The sequence below is a fragment of the Macaca nemestrina genome, chromosome 12 (assembly GCF_043159975.1).
Source record: "Macaca nemestrina isolate mMacNem1 chromosome 12, mMacNem.hap1, whole genome shotgun sequence".
NCBI lineage: Eukaryota > Metazoa > Chordata > Mammalia > Primates > Cercopithecidae > Macaca > Macaca nemestrina.
In genome coordinates, this window is record NC_092136.1 from 123,852,450 (window position 1) to 123,872,386 (window position 19,937).

The 19,937-nt window shown below is 36.7% G+C and overlaps 2 protein-coding genes across 2 annotated transcripts; one reads left to right on the forward strand and one right to left on the reverse strand.

The window, feature by feature from the left end:
- Positions 1-5,865: 5,865 nt before the first annotated feature.
- Positions 5,866-8,166, forward strand: LOC139357700 (olfactory receptor 10D1B-like). The gene is made up of 3 exons (XM_071076092.1): positions 5,866-6,870; positions 7,726-7,822; positions 8,032-8,166. The coding sequence occupies exons 1-3, from the start codon at positions 5,942-5,944 to the stop codon at positions 8,164-8,166; spliced, it is 1,161 nt and encodes a 386-aa protein (XP_070932193.1). The 5' UTR covers positions 5,866-5,941.
- Positions 8,167-17,321: 9,155 nt separating this feature from the next.
- On the reverse strand, positions 17,322-18,370 carry LOC105476303 (olfactory receptor 8D1). Its single transcript, XM_011732088.2, has one exon. It carries the CDS (start codon positions 18,368-18,370, stop codon positions 17,447-17,449), a length of 924 nt encoding a protein of 307 aa, XP_011730390.2. The 3' UTR covers positions 17,322-17,446.
- Between the last annotated feature and the right edge of the window lie 1,567 nt (positions 18,371-19,937).

The following is a 19,937-nucleotide window of genomic DNA, read 5'->3' on the forward strand; positions in this document are numbered from 1 at the left end:
TATGATGCGTAAATCTTCATGGGTTCCATTAAGTCAAGAATTTGAAAGCTAACACACGAATAACTCAAGGGTATCAAAAACCACTGAAGGGGCTCCAGAGAGTTAATATGACCCAGACAAAGACTTAATATTCTGATACAATTGGACTGAAATGTGTTGGGGAGCATAAGCCTTTGAACATTTCTTCCAGCTTTCTCATAGTCTAGGAAGAAGTTTTTATGTTAGGTCAATCATATTCCTTCTCAAATCTTTATTACATGATGTAATCTCTGTGATGGTCAAAGTTGTTTAGAATACATATTTATAGCCTCTTGAAAATAATCTAATTGCGGCCGGGCACAGTGGCTCATGCTTGTAATCCCAGCACTTTGGGAGGCTGAGGCCACCTCAGGTGGATCACCTGAGATCAGGAGTTTGAGACCTTCCCGGCCAACATGGTGAAACTCCGTCTCTACTAAAAATAAAAAAATTAACCAGGCGTGGTGGCGGGCACCTGTAATCCTAGCTACTTGGGAGACTAAGGCACGAGAATCGCTTGAACCTGGGAGGCAGAGCTTGTAGTGAGCTGGGATTGTGCCACTGCACTCCAGCCTGGGTGACAGAGTGTGACTTTGTCTAAACAAACAAACAAAACAACAACAACAGAACACAACTGATTGCTCTCTAACTGATGTATAAAACCAATATAATTTATGATATTTGTTTAAAAAAAGGTTGTACTATTAGATCAGCACCTTAAGACAAATAATTTTGGAACTCTGGTAAGTCTGAAATTATTGCAGGTGTTGGTAAATTTGAGGTACTCTAGAAGATGGTTTTCAAGGGGTAAACACCAGCAATTTTCTCTGAACTCCTTTTTATCAACAAAATTAGATTATTATTAGATATATATTTGGTGTCATGACAAAATGGGAGGCATTTAGCCACTTATGCCTAGTGTTCCATTATTGGAACACTAAGCATGTGGGAGTTATTTATATCCTACTGCTTAAAGTCATCGCCAAGGTCTGATTGCAAAAATTAAAAAATTGCAACTTCAGGTGTAAATGGGTTAAGAAAGACTGGTATTGTAATAAGTAATAGAGTTTTATACTTAAAGTTTTGTTAAATTTGTTTCTGAATTATGCAGTAAACACTACACTTAACTGCTTTATGATGCTGGTTTGAATCATAATAAAATAATATCTCTTAAGAGGATCAAGCTAGATCAGTGTCAGCTTTCTTTTTGTTACTTAGGAATGCTTCATATCCATAAACCCAAGTAGAGGAGAACTATGGTATAAGTGACCATTACGCTCTTTCAGAGGTTGAGGACTTACCTTTTTGCAGGATGACTTAGAAATCTGTATCACTAGCCATGATATCTAGAGTAAACCTTAAATCTTCCTTTCCAAACTCTTGTTGGACATTTTTCCATATGCATATCCTGAATCGCATAAAGATTATTTTCTCTCCTGACTTAAATTCAATGAATCAATCTTTGGGGCATTAGGGTCCAAGTAACCATGCTTGATTATTGCCTCTTTGGCTTCTTTGAGAGAGTCTCCCACTGCCACCAACAAATGGACAGATAATATGTGAATAGTTATTTTTATTAGAATAATTGGGGGTTACTATAAATACATGAACACGAAACAGTAAAACCTTTCATTTAAAGGGTGGGATCTACCTCTATGGGTGAGGTCTTTTCAGTTATGTCTAGGACAAACTCTGCAGGCTTACTGAATATTTGAATTCATAAGTAGAAGTAAAACAAGGAGATACGCTGTTATTTCTGAATGAAATGAATATGATGCAAATTTATCTTTTTTACACCATAATCTGAAGTATGTTCTTGGGGATTATCATTAGGCACTAAAATTTCTCTGTAGCTGTACAACCTGTTAATTTAGTATAATATAATCTTGAGATACTCGTGTCTGTCTCCTGAGCTATAACCTGGTGCCATAAACTCATGTTGTGCACATGTACCCTAGAACCTAAAGTATAATAAAAAAAATAAATACAAGAAAGAATAATATATAAAGACAGTTAATGGCTGCAAGGATGCCAGGAAAACTTTTCCAAATTTGGAAGTATGAATCTGTGAGTGATTTTTTCCCCTTACTCAGGGGCAATTTCTCTCTGCACCAAGTAATTTTGGAGACAGTGAAAGTGTAGTAGAAATAAGACTGAACATGGAGTCAGAAGATTTGGGTATAACTTACTCTTCACTTTTTAGTTTCAGAAAAGTTTTTAGGTCACTGATTTTCAATGTCCTCATCTGGAAATTACAACAATCTTGCAAGGCTTTTCTGAGAATGAATTAAGAGAAAATAAAATTACATTATAAAAGTAAAGCAATACAAAATAAGATTATTTAGAATTATTGTCTTTAAATGAATATTAGGAAGTCAGAATTAGTAACTACTCAGCAAAGCATTCCTACTGTTCTGTGTATGAGACCCAAATCTGCCCACTAACAGATGTAGATACTTGCTCAATTCACTTACATTCTTTGTGCCTTGGCTTTCTGATGTAAAATGGGAATTAATACTACCTGTTTTACAGAGTTTTGGTAAAGACTAAGAGAGTTAATATGCATAAAATATTCAGTACGATGCTTGTACGTATTTGTTTTTAACATAATTGAGGATTTTTGTTTTTTAAAGCTACATACCGTACACAAAAGCATCCCAATGAGCATCTACCATCCCAAGGGACTCTTCTTTAGCGGCATTCTGGCTTTCCCCATGGCATGTGCTTCTCTTCTTCTAAGATGCATTACAAATGGTATTAATTTGTTACTATGGTAATTACTACACATATATTCATAGTTCTTATTGGTTTTTCTGTTTGTTGTTTTGGGGGGGGTTTAAACTTTTATTTTGGGTTCAGGAGTACATGTGAAGGTTTGCTACATAGGTAAACTCATGTAATGGGGGTTCGTTGTGTGGATTATTTAATCACTCAGGTACTTAAGCCCAGTATCCAGTAGGTATCTTTTCTGCTCCTCTTCCCCTTCCCACCTTCAATCCTCAAGTAGACCCCCATGACCATTTCCTTCTTTGTGTTCATAAGTTCTTATCATTTAGCTCCCACTTATAAGACAGAACATGCAGTATTTTGTTTCCTGTTCCTGCATTAGTTTGCTAAGGGTAATGTTTTAAAGGTGAATAGATCTATCATGTTTGAAGTACAGGTGTTGAAATGTCACCACAGGCAAAGACATAAACATGTAAGAGACAGGCACAAAAAGAACCATGAACCCTTGAGGTCAGGGTTGGAGTCCATTCTTCAGACAAGCACACTGGGAAAAGGTGTATATATTTTCTCTTTCAAAGCATCTCACTTTTGCTATTTTATTTTGGGTGGCAAATGTGGTTAACTTTAATTGCTCCCTCTTAGCTACCAATGACTACATCATGAGAAATGCCCAACGGTATCTGAAGAAAGTAATCCAGGGAGAATGAGTGTGTTCAAGTCTTGATAGTATACCCCCTTGGGCCTCCTTCTATAAACACCAAATTTCAGTTCCTGAGGCTGAGATACCACACTCTTCTGGAAACCAGAGAATGTGACTTGGATTCTCTTTTACAATACTGCAGAAAATTCCACAATGATCTATGTGGGCTGCATGAGTGTTCAGAGGTATTAAAGTTTGAGATTTTGTATTTAAATGTATGATTCATTTAAGTGTATTTTTATATGAGGTGTTAGGCATGGGTCTGTGATCATTAGTTTTGTTTTTGTTTTGTTTTGTTTTACTGTATGAATGGCTAATTGTTTCAGAATTATTTGGTATTTGTTGAAAAGATCATTTTTCTCTATTCACTTGCCATTGCACAATTTGTCAAGAATTAATTGACCACATATGTGTGGTTCTGTTCTCAGAATCTCTGTTCTGTTCTATTGAGCTATAAGTCTCTTCATCAATACCATCAAGACCACATGGTCTTGATTTAACATAGCACTATAGTAAGTTTTAAAATCTGGTAGTATGAGCCCTCAAACTTTGTTGTTTTTCAAAAGCGTTTGTTTATTACAATTATTATTTTTTACATATAAACTTTAGAATCATCTTCTTAATATCTAAAAAAAAACCTGTTGGAATTCAGATGGAGATTGCATTGATGATACACGTTAGGGAGAACTGATTTCTTAACAATGTTGAGTCTTTCAATTCATAAACAGAGTTCATTTCTCCATTTTTATATGTCTTATTTGATTGCTTCCATTAATGTTTTATTTTCAATATACTGATCCTGCACATATTTTACTAGACTCAAAACTGTGTATTTTGGTGCTGTTATAAATGATAGTATTCATTTTACTTTTGATTTACAATTTTTGGTTGCTAATCTATGGAAATATAACACATTTTTGTATATTGACTTTGCATCCAGTGACTTTGCTAAACTCCCTTATTAGTTCTAGAAGCTTTTATTGTAGATTCCTCGGGATTTATTATGGAGATAAACATATTGTATGTAAATAGAAAAATTTTTTACTTTGTATCCTCTCGAGTTATTTCTGCCTTTGTCGCACTGGTTAGAACTCCCAGTATGATGTTAAATATTTCCAATCTCTTAAGCATCAATTCTACATTTCAGTTCTGAAAGTTTTCTCTGTTTCATTTTTTATAGTTTATATTTGTCTACTGAGAACTTCTAATCTTCCATTTATTTTAAATTTATTTATTTATACCTCATGGAGCACAGTCATAACAGACACTTTAATATTTTTGATAATTCTAAAGTCTGGGTAATCTCAGGGTTGGTATTTGTTGATCATCTCTTCTGTTGAGAATTGGTTACATTTTCTTGATTTTTTTGTATGCTAAATAATTTCAGATTTCATTCTGAATGCTTTTCATGTTATGCTATTTAGACTCTAGATCCTGTTAAAATTCTCTGGAGAATATTGATTCTTGTTTGTTTCTTTGTTCATTTTAACACATTGTCAATCCATAGCATCAGACAAGTAGTTCCTCTTGCCTTCCATGGGCAATGTTTCCAATGTCAGTTCAATTTTCAAAGCCTTTAATATGCCGCATTGTGTTTGTCCTTCGAATGTACTGCTCAGAAGTTAGTATGAGATTTTGTCACTCAGGGGTCAAAGCTTTTGCGATACTTCCTTGGGTCTGTTCCACACATGCACAGCTTAGGAGTGAGCTCTGGCTTTGTTTCCTTCTCCAGCTCTCTTATCTAAAGAAATATATACCAATCTCCCCTGTCGACCCCTTTACACACACACACAAACACACGCCCACACACACACACACACACTCCTCCATGCTTGCATCCTCTGTTCAGAAAGTGGAGTTTATCTCTAAGTTTTTGTTTCTCATGCTATTGCCTCATAGTTTTAAAATTGCGAAGACTGTTGTGACACAGCTGGAATTAAAACTAGAGAGAGAGACAATGCAGGAATTCCCTCACATGCTTTGATCACAGAGGCCTCTTTTATCAGGTTTCCTAGTGAAAAACATGGGTCATCTATTGGGGTTTCAGCATCCTGAGCAGCCTCCACTCTGTTCTGTAACTTTGGCCACCCTCCGTTCAAAACCACAAGATTAGAGGAGAAATGTAGCAGAAATTCGTATTTGTAGGGGTTTCTCCTCTAGGTTTGTCTCCTCTTGCCCATCTGCCTCTTCTGTTTGCTTTTCAGAGTTCTTAGGCAAATAAGTTTTGTGATTTTATATAAAGTTTTAATTGTATTCTGTGAGAAAGAGGCTGTGGTGACCTTAATCCAACTTGGCCAAAACCAAAAGTTAAAGACTACAGTCAAGAATTTTTATCATCCTTATATTTTTATGTAGATCTGACCCTACATAAGAAGGTTGATTGTGGAATGTTAAAACGTGAAGCCAGCACATCTGTCACACAGCTTCCTGATTTGATGTCTGTATTCATACTTTGCAGGCCTGTGTTCTTTTTTGAGGTCCAACGCTCTGACAAAGATGAGGAAGTTCTCCGTGGTGACTGAATTCATCCTGCTGGGCATCCCGCACACGGAGGGTCTGGAGACTATGCTGTTGGTTCTGTTTTTGTCCTTCTACATCTTCACTCTTATGGGGAACCTGCTCATCTTGCTGGCTATTGTCTCCTCCACTCGCCTTCACATGCCCATGTACTTCTTCCTGTGCAAGCTGTCTATTTTTGACATATTTTTCCCTTCTGTGAGTTCCCCTAAGATGCTGTGCTATCTTTCGGGGAACAGCCGAGCCATCTCCTATGCAGGCTGTGCATCCCAGCTCTTCTTCTACCATTTCCTGGGCTGCACTGAGTGTTTCCTGTACATGGTGATGGCCTACGACCGCTTCGTTGCCATTTGTCATCCTCCACGCTACACCGTAATCATGAGCCACAGGACGTGCGTCATCCTAGCCATGGGGACCTCATTCTTTGGCTGCATTCAGGCCACCTTTCTGACCACTCTCACCTTCCAATTGCCCTACTGTGGCCCCAATGAGGTGGACTATTATTTCTGTGATATCCCAGTCATGCTGAAGCTGGCTTGTGCAGATACCTCCGCCCTGGAGATGGTGGGGTTCATCAGTGTGGGCCTGATGCCCCTCAGTTGTTTCCTTCTCACCCTCACCTCTTACAGCTGCATCATTTGCTCCATCCTGCAGATCCACTCTGCCGAGGGCCGACGCCGTGCCTTCTCCACCTGCAGCGCCCACCTCACTGCCATCCTCCTCTCCTTTATGCCAGTGGTTCTCATCTACCTGCAGCCCACCCCCAATCCCTGGCTTAATGCAACTGTTCAAATCCTGAATAACTTGGTCACCCCCATGCTGAATCCTTTGATCTATAGTCTGAGAAATAAGGAAGTTAAATATTCTCTGAGAAAGGTTCTGCAGCCAGTAGCTTTCCTTCCTGGGAGGTGATAGAAAAGGATCCGTAGCTTAACACTAATAACACCACAATACTTAAAAAGGTATTGCCTTTTGTGTAATAAGGAGCACAGATATTCTCATGGCCCCCTTTTACAGGTGACAAAGTGAAGACTTGAAGACATAAAATGAATGACTTAAGGTGAGGTAACTAATAAATTATCCTGTCCGGGAAAAATTATCTCTTGCCACTTGGCAAGACATTCTGGACCTTCCCTTCACTTGTCTCTTCAATTTTTCTGCCCTTACATCTTCTCCATCTCTCCTATTTCTCCTTACTCTGGCACTTTTTCATCTCCGCTGGCATGCTTATCTAATTAACCCATTAAGTGTCAGCACTGATTAAACAAACCTTCCTTTGATAGTGTAGAAGTTGCAGAAAAATGGAAGAGGTTCAGCTACATGGAGGTGGTATCCTGCAACTTCTTAAGCATAAAGAAGTTGTATAAAATAAAAAAAACTTCTGGATGGAATGTAAGGCAGGTCTCTTATGGATGAATCCGAGGAACTAGTGCACTCTGTCACCTATAAAGCCTGTCTGTTAGTCTTAGATCTATAAACAGGCCTTGGTCTGGTGCTGAAGCAGTAGGTGAAAGAGAATGTGGAGAGGGTGGATAAAAGGAGTCTGTGAGGGGTGACTGCTTCTGTTGTTTTTTAGTATTAGAAAATGTGAGCCTGGCTGTGTAATCCCCGGCACCGACATGGGGCATTGCAAAGTCCAAGCTGCTGTTTTATGGTTTGGATACTCTGTTTACACAAAGCCTTTGACTTCAGTTTTCTCCCACCTATATGTCTTTGTTCTTCCTAGTGAGCTTAACATAAGAAATGTGCTATTTACAATTCAGACCACAATTTGATGGGAAGAAGAGCAGTGAGAAGATGGTGATGGGAAAGAAGGGGACTGTGGGAAGAAAAGGGGGTGCCAAGGAGGGAAAGGCAGAGGCAAGTCTCCCTTCCTTTTGACTCTCTTCAGGATCTGAGGTCAGTCAAGAAATCTGAGGTCAGCCAGGGAATCTGCCAGATTGAATCAGACAAAACATTTGTTTGGACCTCATATGAGGGTAGTGAGCAGATCCACGCTTTTGAAGGAAGCACACTTTTTCCTGCTCAATTTTCTCAAGCTCTGCGCCTTTTATTCTCTCCACCTGCAGTGCTCTTTCAAGTCTTCAGCTGGACAAACTCATTCCCATCATTCAACGCCCAGTTCAAATGCCATTTACCATGCAAAAACTTTATCTCAAGCAGAGTCAGAGTCCCCACTTTTCTATGTTTTGAATCAGACTTGACAATGTCATCACTCCATTGTGTCGGAATATGTTTTGGCAAAGCATTTTCGAAAAGCAAAAGTCAGATAGGTTCATGGAGCGTGAGGACAAAAAAGGGCCCATTGGGGATGGACAATACAGAAGTGACAGCTCATTTGTTGACCTGATGTAGGTCTGAATCCCAGATGATTTTTTGTTGTGGTTGGTGAAACAGAATTTCAGTCTTCTCATATCTGTCAGTTTTTGTTCACCTATTAAGCATCTCCAGAGTAATGAGAGCATATTCTTCTTCTAGCTTTTGAGAAAAAACTTCAGTGATAGTCACAGTCCTTGTCCTTTAAAGAGTTTTTATCAAATGAGGAAACATTATAGCAATCATTTTCATATTTGTTCAAAAAAACATTTATGAAGCTGTCATTTAGGCAAAGCGCAAAATAGAGAGGAAGGCAGGGAAATAGAGCACCAAAGACCAAAATGTAGTAAGTGAACTAATGCACACATTCAATAGATAACTGAGGATATCAAGGCCCTCCGTCTAATCCTTCCTTTTCCTACTTACTTAAAGTTTGGCCCAGAAGAAAATGAGTTGTTGAGGTGAGAAAATCTTCATTAAGAGAAATTTAAGTCATCATTGCTTACTAAGCAACCTTAATAAGCAGGGATCTTAGTAAGTAGAAGAAGAAATTCATATATATATGTGTGTGTGTGTGTATATATGTGTATGTTCTGTCTCGAGTTGTGAGCCTCGTTTTCTTCCATCGCAACATGGAAATAGCAATGCCTTTCTTTCATTGCTGTTGTAAAGATTGAATGACACAAAAGCAAAATACTCATCTGACTTAATGTAGGGACTCCAAAAACTTGGTAATTATAATATTTTTTGTATTTTTAAGAATTGTTTTTAGCTTACTCCCTCACTTTATTCTGGTCTTTAATGCTCAAATGTTACAACCACAGAGAATACTTCTACACTTATACTGTTAAAGTACTCTCCCCCCTTCATCACACTTTTCTTACGTATCTTGCTAAATGTATATATTTTTAACTTTCGTTTTAGGTTCAGTTTTCTCTGCTTTAGTTTTTGGAGTTTATATTTGTCTACTGAGAACTTCTACTCTTTCATTTACTTTAAATTTGTTTATTTATATCTTACGGAGCACAGTCATAACAGATGCTTTAATATTTTTGATAATTCGAATGTCTGGGTAATCTCAGGGTTGGTATTTGTTGATCATCTCTTCTGTTGAGAATTGGTTACATTTTCTTGATTTTTTGTATGCTAAATAATTTCAGATTTCATTCTAGACACTTTTCATATTATGCTATTTAGACTCTAGATCCTGTTAAAATTCTCTGGAGAATATTGATTTTTGTTTGCTTGTTTGTTTGTTTTAACACATTGTCAATCCATAGCATCCGACAAGTAGTTCCTCTTGCCTTCCATGGGCAATGTTTCCAATGTCAGTTCAATTTTCAAAGCCTTTAATATGCCGCATTGTGTTTGTCCTTCGAATGTACTGCTCAGAAGTTAGTATAAGATTTTGCCACTCAGAGGTCAGTCTAAGACCTGGGTGCTGTTTCAAATTGTGATTCAGTTTTCAAAGACTTTGTGATACTTCCCCGGGTCTGTTCCACACATGCTCAGCTTAGGAGTGAGCTCTGGCTTGTTTTTCCTCCCCAGTTCTCTTATCTGAAGAAATATACACCAGTCTTCCCTGCTGACCCCTTTACACACACACACACACACACACACACACACACACACACACACACTCCTTCATTTATTATTATAAACTAAGGTTAATAATGGAAATGTAAGATTCATTTAACATTCAAAAGTCAATCAGTGTAATTCACCAATAAACAAGACAAAATAGAAAAACCTATGTGCATTCTCATTAAAAACTCTCAGGAAATTTGGAATAGAGGAGCATGTCCTCAACCTGTAAAAAAGCATCTACTAAGATTGTCGGCTAACATTATGCTTAACGGTGAACCATTGAATGCTTCCTCTGTCTGTTTTTGAGCTTTCATCTCTCATTTCTAAATTCATCCTTTTTACAGTCTCTTAATAATGAAACTGAGCCTTGTAAAATAGTTCTTCTTTGCCCTTGGATAATGTGTTATGTGTCGTCAAAACAGGGCCCTGGAGGGACACCTAAAGAGAAACGGATTTTGTCCTCCTGGTAAAGGCTTGTCTCTCTTGCCCATATCCTATAGAGCATATTTTCTTTTTCTCCACTGTAGGGCCTCTCATGGTTTCTTCCATGCTAGGCTTGCGTGGGCTGGAAATTTCTCCAGCAGTTAGCCACCACTCATTTTTATTTATTTATTTTTTCACCACTAAACTGAGGCAGTGGTGGCATTGCCAAGAGACTTGAAAGAAACTTGCAACCCAACGGAGATCAATGTTCTTCCTATCTCAGGGCACATGCACGTACCCTGAGGGGTGGTCCCACAGGGCAATTAATGCAGCAAGCTAGGTACACAGTTTTTACCTGATGCAGCCAGCCTGCTGCCTCAGCCCAAGATGGACAGTTTTATCATTTAGATAACTAAATCTTGCTAATTGTGCAGCATTAGGTAGACAGTTTGGAGACCAGTCTCTTATATTGTTATAATCCAAATTAAATATATAAATGCTTTGAAAATTATGCTTCATATAGAAAATATAAATTAGCAATGACTATATAAGTAATATACATTTATGTATAAGAATATACATTTATTATAAACAAATATAAAACATGCAAGCATAGAATAAAGACAAATAGCACACTCCTCAGAAATAACCATAATAATATATTCCTGTACAATTTTCATCAATATATGTGAGGGTGTATTCATTTACTTATATAACTACTAGATGACATTTAATTTGGTATAATCTTTCTGAAATGTGATATATAGCAAACGTTTATAAAATATTCTTATCATTGACCCAGAAACTACTTTTCTAAGAACAAATTTTAAGGAAAGAGTATGAATAATAATTTAGCTATTAGAATGACTTGACATTTTGTATCATCAAAAAGGAAAACTAAAAGAAACCTAATTGTTTAAAAAAAAGGAATGAACTATCACTCAGTAAATATTAGCTATTCCTATTAACAGGACGTCTTAGAGCTGAAAATAGTCATCAAGTTTATTTGATCAATTCACCGTTTTTAATTGAGGCCCAGAAAGAGGACACTCTATGCCTCAATAGTCATTCCATGATAATGTAAATATGTATCTAATTAACAGTTTATCTTCTACTATGCTATTTTATCTACTATAATAACAAACAAATTAAAATACCATTTAAATTGTAATTAAAATAAAATGAAGGGGAGGACGAGCATAGCTGATTTTTTTCACTTTGTTCCATTTTCCTACTTAATGGATTGTACTTATTTGGCTTCACACTCGGCCTTTCTACAGGGAAAGAATGAGTCATGCGGACTGCATTATGCAAGTTCCGGTGACAAAGTCAGTTCTCCTTTAAATTAATATATTGACCTTCTGGTTGTGGATCTATCTCCCATGTAACCTGACTGAATCAGAAGACTGACAATACCTTCCAATGTCCTGCATTTGTTGTAATTTAAAAACTAGCATCTGCTCCTGTGCATCAGCTGGTTGAGCTTGGTTACTGTGAAATCCATTCCCAAAAGAATGATTTCCTCTGCAGACAAAATTAGATGTGCAAGCTTGCAGAGCTGAGGGCAGATTCTAGACTAAAATTAATATAGCAGGGCTGTGACTGTCATTCTGTGGGGCCTTTTGAACAGCCTGCCAGGCTTCTCCTGGGGTGCACTTATCTATATTAAATATTCCCTACACAATTATACTGATAGAACTGTGGAAGACGGAGGCTTAGGCGTTTTGTGCTGGAGCCAGGTTTCCAGTGTAAGTCCTCTAAGTCCTGGTTCTATGCTCTTTTGATAATTCTTAAATTTTTCTACTAAAGTAACTCAAATGGCAGATAAGAGTTAATATGCTAAAGGCATGAAATGAGGAGGAGAATACAGGTTAAAATTGTGGCAATTTTTAAGTGTCTTATTTACATTCAACCTTCTAGTACATCAACAATTTTCACATAAAAATTGCTGGGTTTACACCATCACATTTTTAAGCCAAATTAGGTCTTTAAGAAAATGAACTCTGTTTATGCTTTACATGAGTTTTCCCAAGTCTGTCTTCAGCTGTGCCTTGTCCACAATTTGAGAAACACTGTATTGTTTTCTTCCCAGCCATGTTAAAAGACACTGTGAATGTTTGTGAGAGATTAATGTTTGTGGATGATGTTATCACTCCTAAATAGATTGTAAACCTGTATGCAGAAAGGTATGTGTATATGTATTGGGTCTGACATTTCATTACAAATAACTATTTCTCAATATGTTGAGATTCTCTTTAAGGTTTATAGCCATAAAACTGATAGCTTCCTGAGAAGTGCATGTACAACTTGCCTGTACCCATTTTAGGAAAAAGAAAATCCAAGACTTTAAAGAAGAAAGGGCTTCATAGTTTTCAAGTCAGAGGAATCATAACAAATGATGTTGTATCAAATTTATAAAGATTTACAATTTTATGTTTTCCCACATTTTACTTATCTTACTCCCATGACGGTTTTATAAGAAAGGAAGAATTAGAGTAGTGTAATTTCTTTACAAATGAGTATATCCAGGAATACAATTTCACAAGCGAATCTGGAGCCAGGGCTTCCTGTCTCCCAATTTACTCATGGCCTCCTCACTAGGAAAGATAAAGGAGACCAAAACTACAACCAGTACAGAAATGAATCTGTATTAGTCCGTTTTCACATTGCTATAAGGAACTGCTGGAGACTAGGTAATTTATAAAGAAAAGAAGTTTAATTGACAATTGACTCACAGTTCTGCATGACTGGGGAAGCCTCAGGAAACTTGCAATCACGGCAGAAGGGAAAGCAGGCACATCTTACATGGCAGGAGGTGTGAGACAGAGCAGGAAAAACTACCATTTATAAAATCATCAGATCTTGTGAGAATTCACTCACTATCACAAGAACAGCATGGAGGAAACCGCCCCCATAATCCAGTCACCTCCCTCTCTTGACACTTAGGGATTACAGGTCCCTCTGTCAACACATGGATGTGGACACAGGGCTAAACCATATGAGTCCTTGACATGTAGTGTAGTAAATGGTCATATTTGGCTGATTCTATGAAGTTAAACATTGCTCCATTTGTTTATTGGCTACTGGACATTCTGTTTTCAGTGTGAATTCCTGCTTATATCCTTTGCCTGGTTTTCTATTAGGCTTCTTGTCCTTCACTTATTAATTTGTGGGATTTTTTAAAGTATGGATATCAATCCTTTTGTGTTTCAATTATCCTTTTCTGATTTGTAGCTTGCCTTTAGCTTCTGTATGATGCCTTTTATTGTGAAGTTTTTAAATGTGGCTAAATTTATGACTCATTTTCTTTAAAAATTATGCTCACTTGAAGTCATCAAGTCCTCTATATTCTCCTATTTTTATATTATAATCATTTCAGAATAATTACATATAGCAAAATGAACAGGTATTAAGTATATAATTCAATGAGTTTTGATAAATATATTCACTCAAATAACTAGTACACTTATCAAGATAAAGAGTAGCAGTGCAAAATATGGGTTATGGGGCAAATCCAGCCCATAGTTTAGTATTGTTTATGAGCTAATATCACTTTTTACATTTTTAAATGGCTGAAAAAATTAAAATAAGATTATATAAAATTCAAATTTTAATATTTATAAATAAAATTGTATTGTACAAGGCCACATTCATTCATTACAATATAATTGTTGAGTAGTTGCAATGGAAACCTTATGGTCTGTGGATTCTAAAATATTTGTTATCTGGTTCTTTAGAGAAACATGTCAGTCTCTGATACAGGCCATTTCTATCACCTGAGAAAGTCCTTTTGTGTTTATATCCAGTATGAGTACTTACTTTTTCCAAAGAAACAATCACCATTATGAATTTTATCTTCACAGGTTTGTAGTGCCTATTCTTGCACTTGAAATAAATTGATTCATATTGTGAGTACTCTTGTGTTTGTAGTTTCTCGGACTGGACATATTATTAAATGATATTCATCTGTTTTGTTGCATGCCTCAATAGATTATCCCTTTTTATTACTAAGTGGTGTTCCATTATACATACATTCCATAATTTGCTTCTCTGTTTATCAGATGATGGACATTTCTTGATTTTTCTGCTATTATCAATAAAGATTTAATAGACATTCTAGTATATTTTTGTTTCTGCACTGTTTTGACATTTTACACTACAACGTGTAATATCTGAGAGATGCCAATTCTCTGAATCCTCTCCAATACTTAGTATTTTAATCTTTTAAATTTTAATCCCTCTAGTGGTGTGTAATGGTATCTCTTTGTGGTTTTAATTTGAATTCTCCTGATGACTATTAATATTGAAATTGCTTAATGTATTTGTAAGCCTTAGTATACAGTTTATGTAAAGTTTCTTTTACTCATTTTTTAATAATTGGTTGTAGGAATTATTTATAAAAGTTGGATATAAGTCATCTGTTGGACACATTTGTTTTGTGTTTGTGTATGTGTGTGTACATTATTTTTTTCCAGGCTGTGTGTGCACTTTCTTTTTTTTCTAAAACAATGTCTTTTAATAATAAAAAATTAAAATTTTGATGGAGTCTCATTTATCATTTTTCTTGGTATTCTATGTAAGAAATGTTTGACTACCTCCAGTCACAAAGATAGGTCTTATGTTCCCTTCTGTAACCAATTTCTAGTTAGTGCGTGTGTATGGTATGAGGAATTGAATCAGGTTCAGCTTTTGGAAACAGATATCTAGTCAATCAGAACAATCTCTTGAACAGATTCGCTTTTCCTTGTTGATTTCCATCAGTGCATATGCATGAAAATAATAAAGATAAACAAATAGAATATAGGGAACAAAATAGGTCCCTAAATAGATGGTCAACTGATCTCAACAAAGGAAAATGTCAAGGAAAGTTGGTAGTGCTATGATGCATGCAAATCATGGTGAATCTAAAAATAATTATGCTGAATTAAAGACATCAAGCAAGAGTACACAATGTATGGCCTTATAAACACAAAATTCTTGGAAACGCTAGCTAATGTACAGTGACAGAAGTGGATTCATGATTGCCTAGGGAACGGTGGAAAAAACTTGAGGGAAGGATTACAAAGGAGTATGAGAGAAGTTTGTATAAAGTTCAAAAAAAAAAAAAGAAAATGACCAATTGTACAAGTCAATATAGTAGGTACTTCTTGAAGATGGGTATTGACTTGGGAAGTGCATAAGGCGGCCTCCGGGAGTGATGCTAGCATTCTATATCTTTACCTGGAGAGTCACTAAACAGATATAAACATCATTAGCAATTAAAAGAACTATACTCTTGGTGCATTTTCTGTGTATACATATATAAAATTCATTGAAATGCAGTGGAGGAATGTCTTTAAAATGCTTGGAGTAGAAGATGAAGCCCTTTGAACCCCTGTATTCAACACAGACACACAAAAATAATGTTAAAACACCCCTAAAACATTATCCTCATTTATTTATATGCTACATACTTGTTTCAATGTGAAAGGAAAAGAAAGAATGTCTGTTAAAGCACTACGGATTTTTTATTCAAGTGTGTCATACGTATCGTATCATTTGTCATGCCTGTCTTCTTAATATATGATTTGCATATTGTCCCTACCAGTACTATTTCACAAAATTATTTTAATGGCTGCTCTTTAGTCTACTGTATATCTATACCATATTTATTCTACTGGACATCTGAATCTTACTCAAACGTGTAACTTTGAAGAACATTTAACTCAATTCATTATTTTGTTATTGTCAATATATTTATAGCTCTGCCTTTGACAACGTTACTTTTATTTCTTAAGTATACATGCCTAGAAATTGAATAACTTGGTAAAAGGTTGTATGGAATTATTTGGCATATATTATTTAATATATATTATCAAACTGTCTTACAGAAATTAATACAGGTATTTATATATATTATCATTCTTGTTTACCTCACCTTTAAGATTAAAATATTATTTACCATTTCACAGGTAAATAAGCATATGACTTATTATTTTATTTGAATTTTTTAATGTGGTTGACCAAGTTTAATAGCTACTATATATATATATAAAATGAACATTACATATATAATATTCACAGTGAATGACTTCTGCATACTTTTCTATGGGATATGAATATTTTTTGTATCAACTTGTAATCACCATTTATGTATTTTTATTTTGGTCAGCTAAAATTCTTTTTCTCTTCTCCATTGATTCTTCTTTTCCCTTCTGTAGTAAGACCAAAACATCCTAATAAGTGTGCTGATGAGGGGTTTTTTCAGCACAAAAAGGATTTTGTGTCACTTTTCTTAAGACTTACTTCGAATTTCCCAATTATAATTTTGAATCTTCTGTATTTCTTGATTCTACTTTTCTCTAAAATAGCCTCGCCTTTTTTTTCCTCTTAACTGATTGTTATTTGTTTTTCTAAATCCCAGGGTATATGTAGGAAGAATGTGGGGGTTATATCTTCCCTGTGAGGAAGGTTTTACAACATTAGGCAACTCCATTGCAATAGATAGTGAAAACACATGGTCAGAGGTCCCTTAGTGTAGAACTGTGGTGTTAAAGTAGATAAATAAATACAAAAAACAAACAAACAAAAAAAACTCAGGTCCATAAGGAACAACAAAGAAATGGAAATAAAGAGATTTTTAATATACTGAGTAGAAAAAAATAGTAAAAGTGTTTTGAGTAAGACCTGCTGACTAGAATTGCTATTCTTGTTCTTAACTTTTTCTTTTCTTTTCTTTTCCCTTGTGTATTTGTCTAATTCCCTGAAGAATTAATAGATATCCGGGATCAGGCTAACATTCCTCTTAGCATTCACATCAGTGGACAACTCAGTGCCTCCCACATAGCAAGTATTCAACAAGCAAACATGAGATATTAGGAAGAGAGGACTAACACTGGAGAAAATCTGAATTTTCATGTCTTCTCTATCACAATTGGTAAGAAAAATTAAAACTACCTAGACCTCGGTTTTCCTATCAAAAGATAAGAATGTCAATACCTGCTTTACAAATTATTTTATTTCATTGAGAAGGCTGAATCAATCATAGATGGGAAAGTAATTTTAAAATCTAGATATTATGTATGTTACAACAGAATAACATGAAAAATAGAAAAAAAAAGAATGCATGTTCACTGGAACTATTCATTTTTCCCATCTATAAATCCCCCAAATCAGGACTCATTTTCCTACTAAGACCTTCCTCAATGCTTTCTTCACATCCTTGTTCCTCAGACTGTATATTAAAGGGTTCAGCATGGGGATCACTGTGGTGTAGAATACAGAGGACACCTTCTCCTGGTCCAGGGAGTTACTTGAAGGGGGCTTGAAATACATGAAGGTAATGGACCCAAAGAAGATCCCCACAGCCATGAGATGAGAGCTGCATGTTCCAAAAGCTTTGGACCGGCCCTCTGAGGAGCGGATGTGAAGGATGCTGTAGAATATGAAGGCATAGGAGATAGCAACAGCTAGGGTGGGCACCAAGGTGTTAAACCCCGCAATGATAAAAAGCAGAAGCTCATTGAGGTATGTGTTGGAGCAGGAGAGATTGAGGAGGGGAAGAACATCACAGAAGTAATGGTTGATAATGTGGGATTTGCAAAAGGACAGTTTCATCATGGCACTTGTATGAGCCAAGGCAGAGAGAAAGCCCAGGAAGAAGGCAGCCAGCACTAGCGGTGAGCAGACCCATGAGGACATGATCACATTATAAAGCAGTGGGCTACAGATGGCAACGTAGCGATCATACGCCATGGCAGTCAGGAGGTAACCCTCAGCCACCACAAAGACCACAAAGAAAAAGAGCTGGACCATGCACTCAGAGTAAAGGATTGTGTTCTTTCCTAGGAAGTTCACCAGCATTTTGGGAGTAATGACAGAGGAATAGCAGAAATCAACGAAGGACAAGCTACTGAGGAAATAGTACATGGGGGTGTGAAGCAGAGGGCTGACGGCAATCAGGAGAACCATGCCCAGGTTGCCCACTACTGTGACCAAATAGATACCCAAGAACAGGAGGAAGAGGGGCAGCTGGATCTCTGCTTGCTGTGTTAAACCAGCTAAGACAAACTGAGTTGCTGTAGAATAATTTTCCACGGTCATTCTTCTTTAGGCATTTCTGTGAAAACAGAAAGCGTGAATTACATTAACATGGGCCCTCACTGTTCTTCCAAACAAAACCAAACTGCATAAGCGAGGTTGACAGCAGCTAACAGACTGAGTCATAGTTTTCATTGTTTCTAACCTTGATACCTCTGCCTTGTCTCCCTAAAGTTCCCTGGGCCTCCTCCAAGTTGGTCCAGAATTTAAGTTACAAAAAAGTACTTCCTGACTGACTCAGTAACCTTTGCCTCCTGAATTTGGTAGGAAAAAAAGCAAATGTTTACTTTATGGGGAGAATTTCTGATAGCCAGTTTGTGACAGTTAAACAGGAGAAGAGATTGAAGGGAGATTCAATCACTTTTTCAATTTCCCCAGTTTCCTCCTACTCGAAGACCTGCACATATTTCTCACAGTATCTGAAAACAAGGAGAGGATGAAGCCTCAGCCTCAGAGAATTGAAAATGTCTATTACTTCCAACTGGAGTGAGGGTGGGCGTGGGGTTGGGTGTAAGGCATCTGCTCATTGTGCTGAATAAAAGTATCTCCAGGGTAATAATACTGCAGAAGTAGGAGTCTCCACATAACACCTCTGGCCCTCTGCTAAGCTGGAGAAGGGTGGGGGAGGCAAAAGCTTCATCATTGGAATCACTGATGAAGGACAATCTCTTGTAACCCAGGTGTTCATCTATAAAGTTCACAAAGAGAGTCTTATTGGACCTCAACTATTGCCAAAAGAGTAGGCTGGCTGGAATCTTAGCAGTGAACTACTTCCCCCTTAGTTATGAGATCCGCACCCCCCACAGAATGCCCTTACCGTGGCAGGAAAAGGTGCTTCTGAAGATGTGTGAGAAGAATGTTGCTACAAGTATAAATCTTGAACTTTCCAAAGCTTGGTACCCTTGGTGGTTTGAGCCCTGCATATAAAGAAATAAAAGAGAATGCTGTACTTTTCCCAGAAGAAATACTAGAATCTAGTTGGTCCACCCTTTTCAATATGAACTGGCTCCCTGGTGGAGCCATTTCAGAGAAGTGTGTGTGTTGTCAGGTGCCAGTTATTCATTTAAGGCTCTAAACAATCCAGCTAGAAAGAAACCAGCTCAATTTTGTGAGTTCAGCACTTCCAATATCTAGTTGATAACAAAAATATTGAATGAGCTGACTGAGGTGAACTTATAGTCTACTCAGCAATGAATGGAAAGGTTTGGGTATCAAAGTAGGTGTATTTCAAGGTTTGACTTTACCGCAGACCAGTCTGTAACACTGGACAAGTCATTTCATGTAAACTTCATTGTTTCAATCTTTGAAGTGGGATACCTGTTTCAAAGGTAAAATGATCAATGTAGAGATTCATTATCTAAAAACACTTGTCAACATTTCATGTGGCACATATTTTTAAATGCAGTTGAACAGAGAAAAGTACATAACATCAGGAGATGAAAAGACACTACCTTTGTATGAAGAAAAGAGAGACACGGGTGTTTGTTTGTCCTAGGTCCTTCACTTTGGTAAGAATAATAAAAATGTTTTAAACATTTGGTGCTGGTTAGGTTTTAAAACGTTTGTTTTC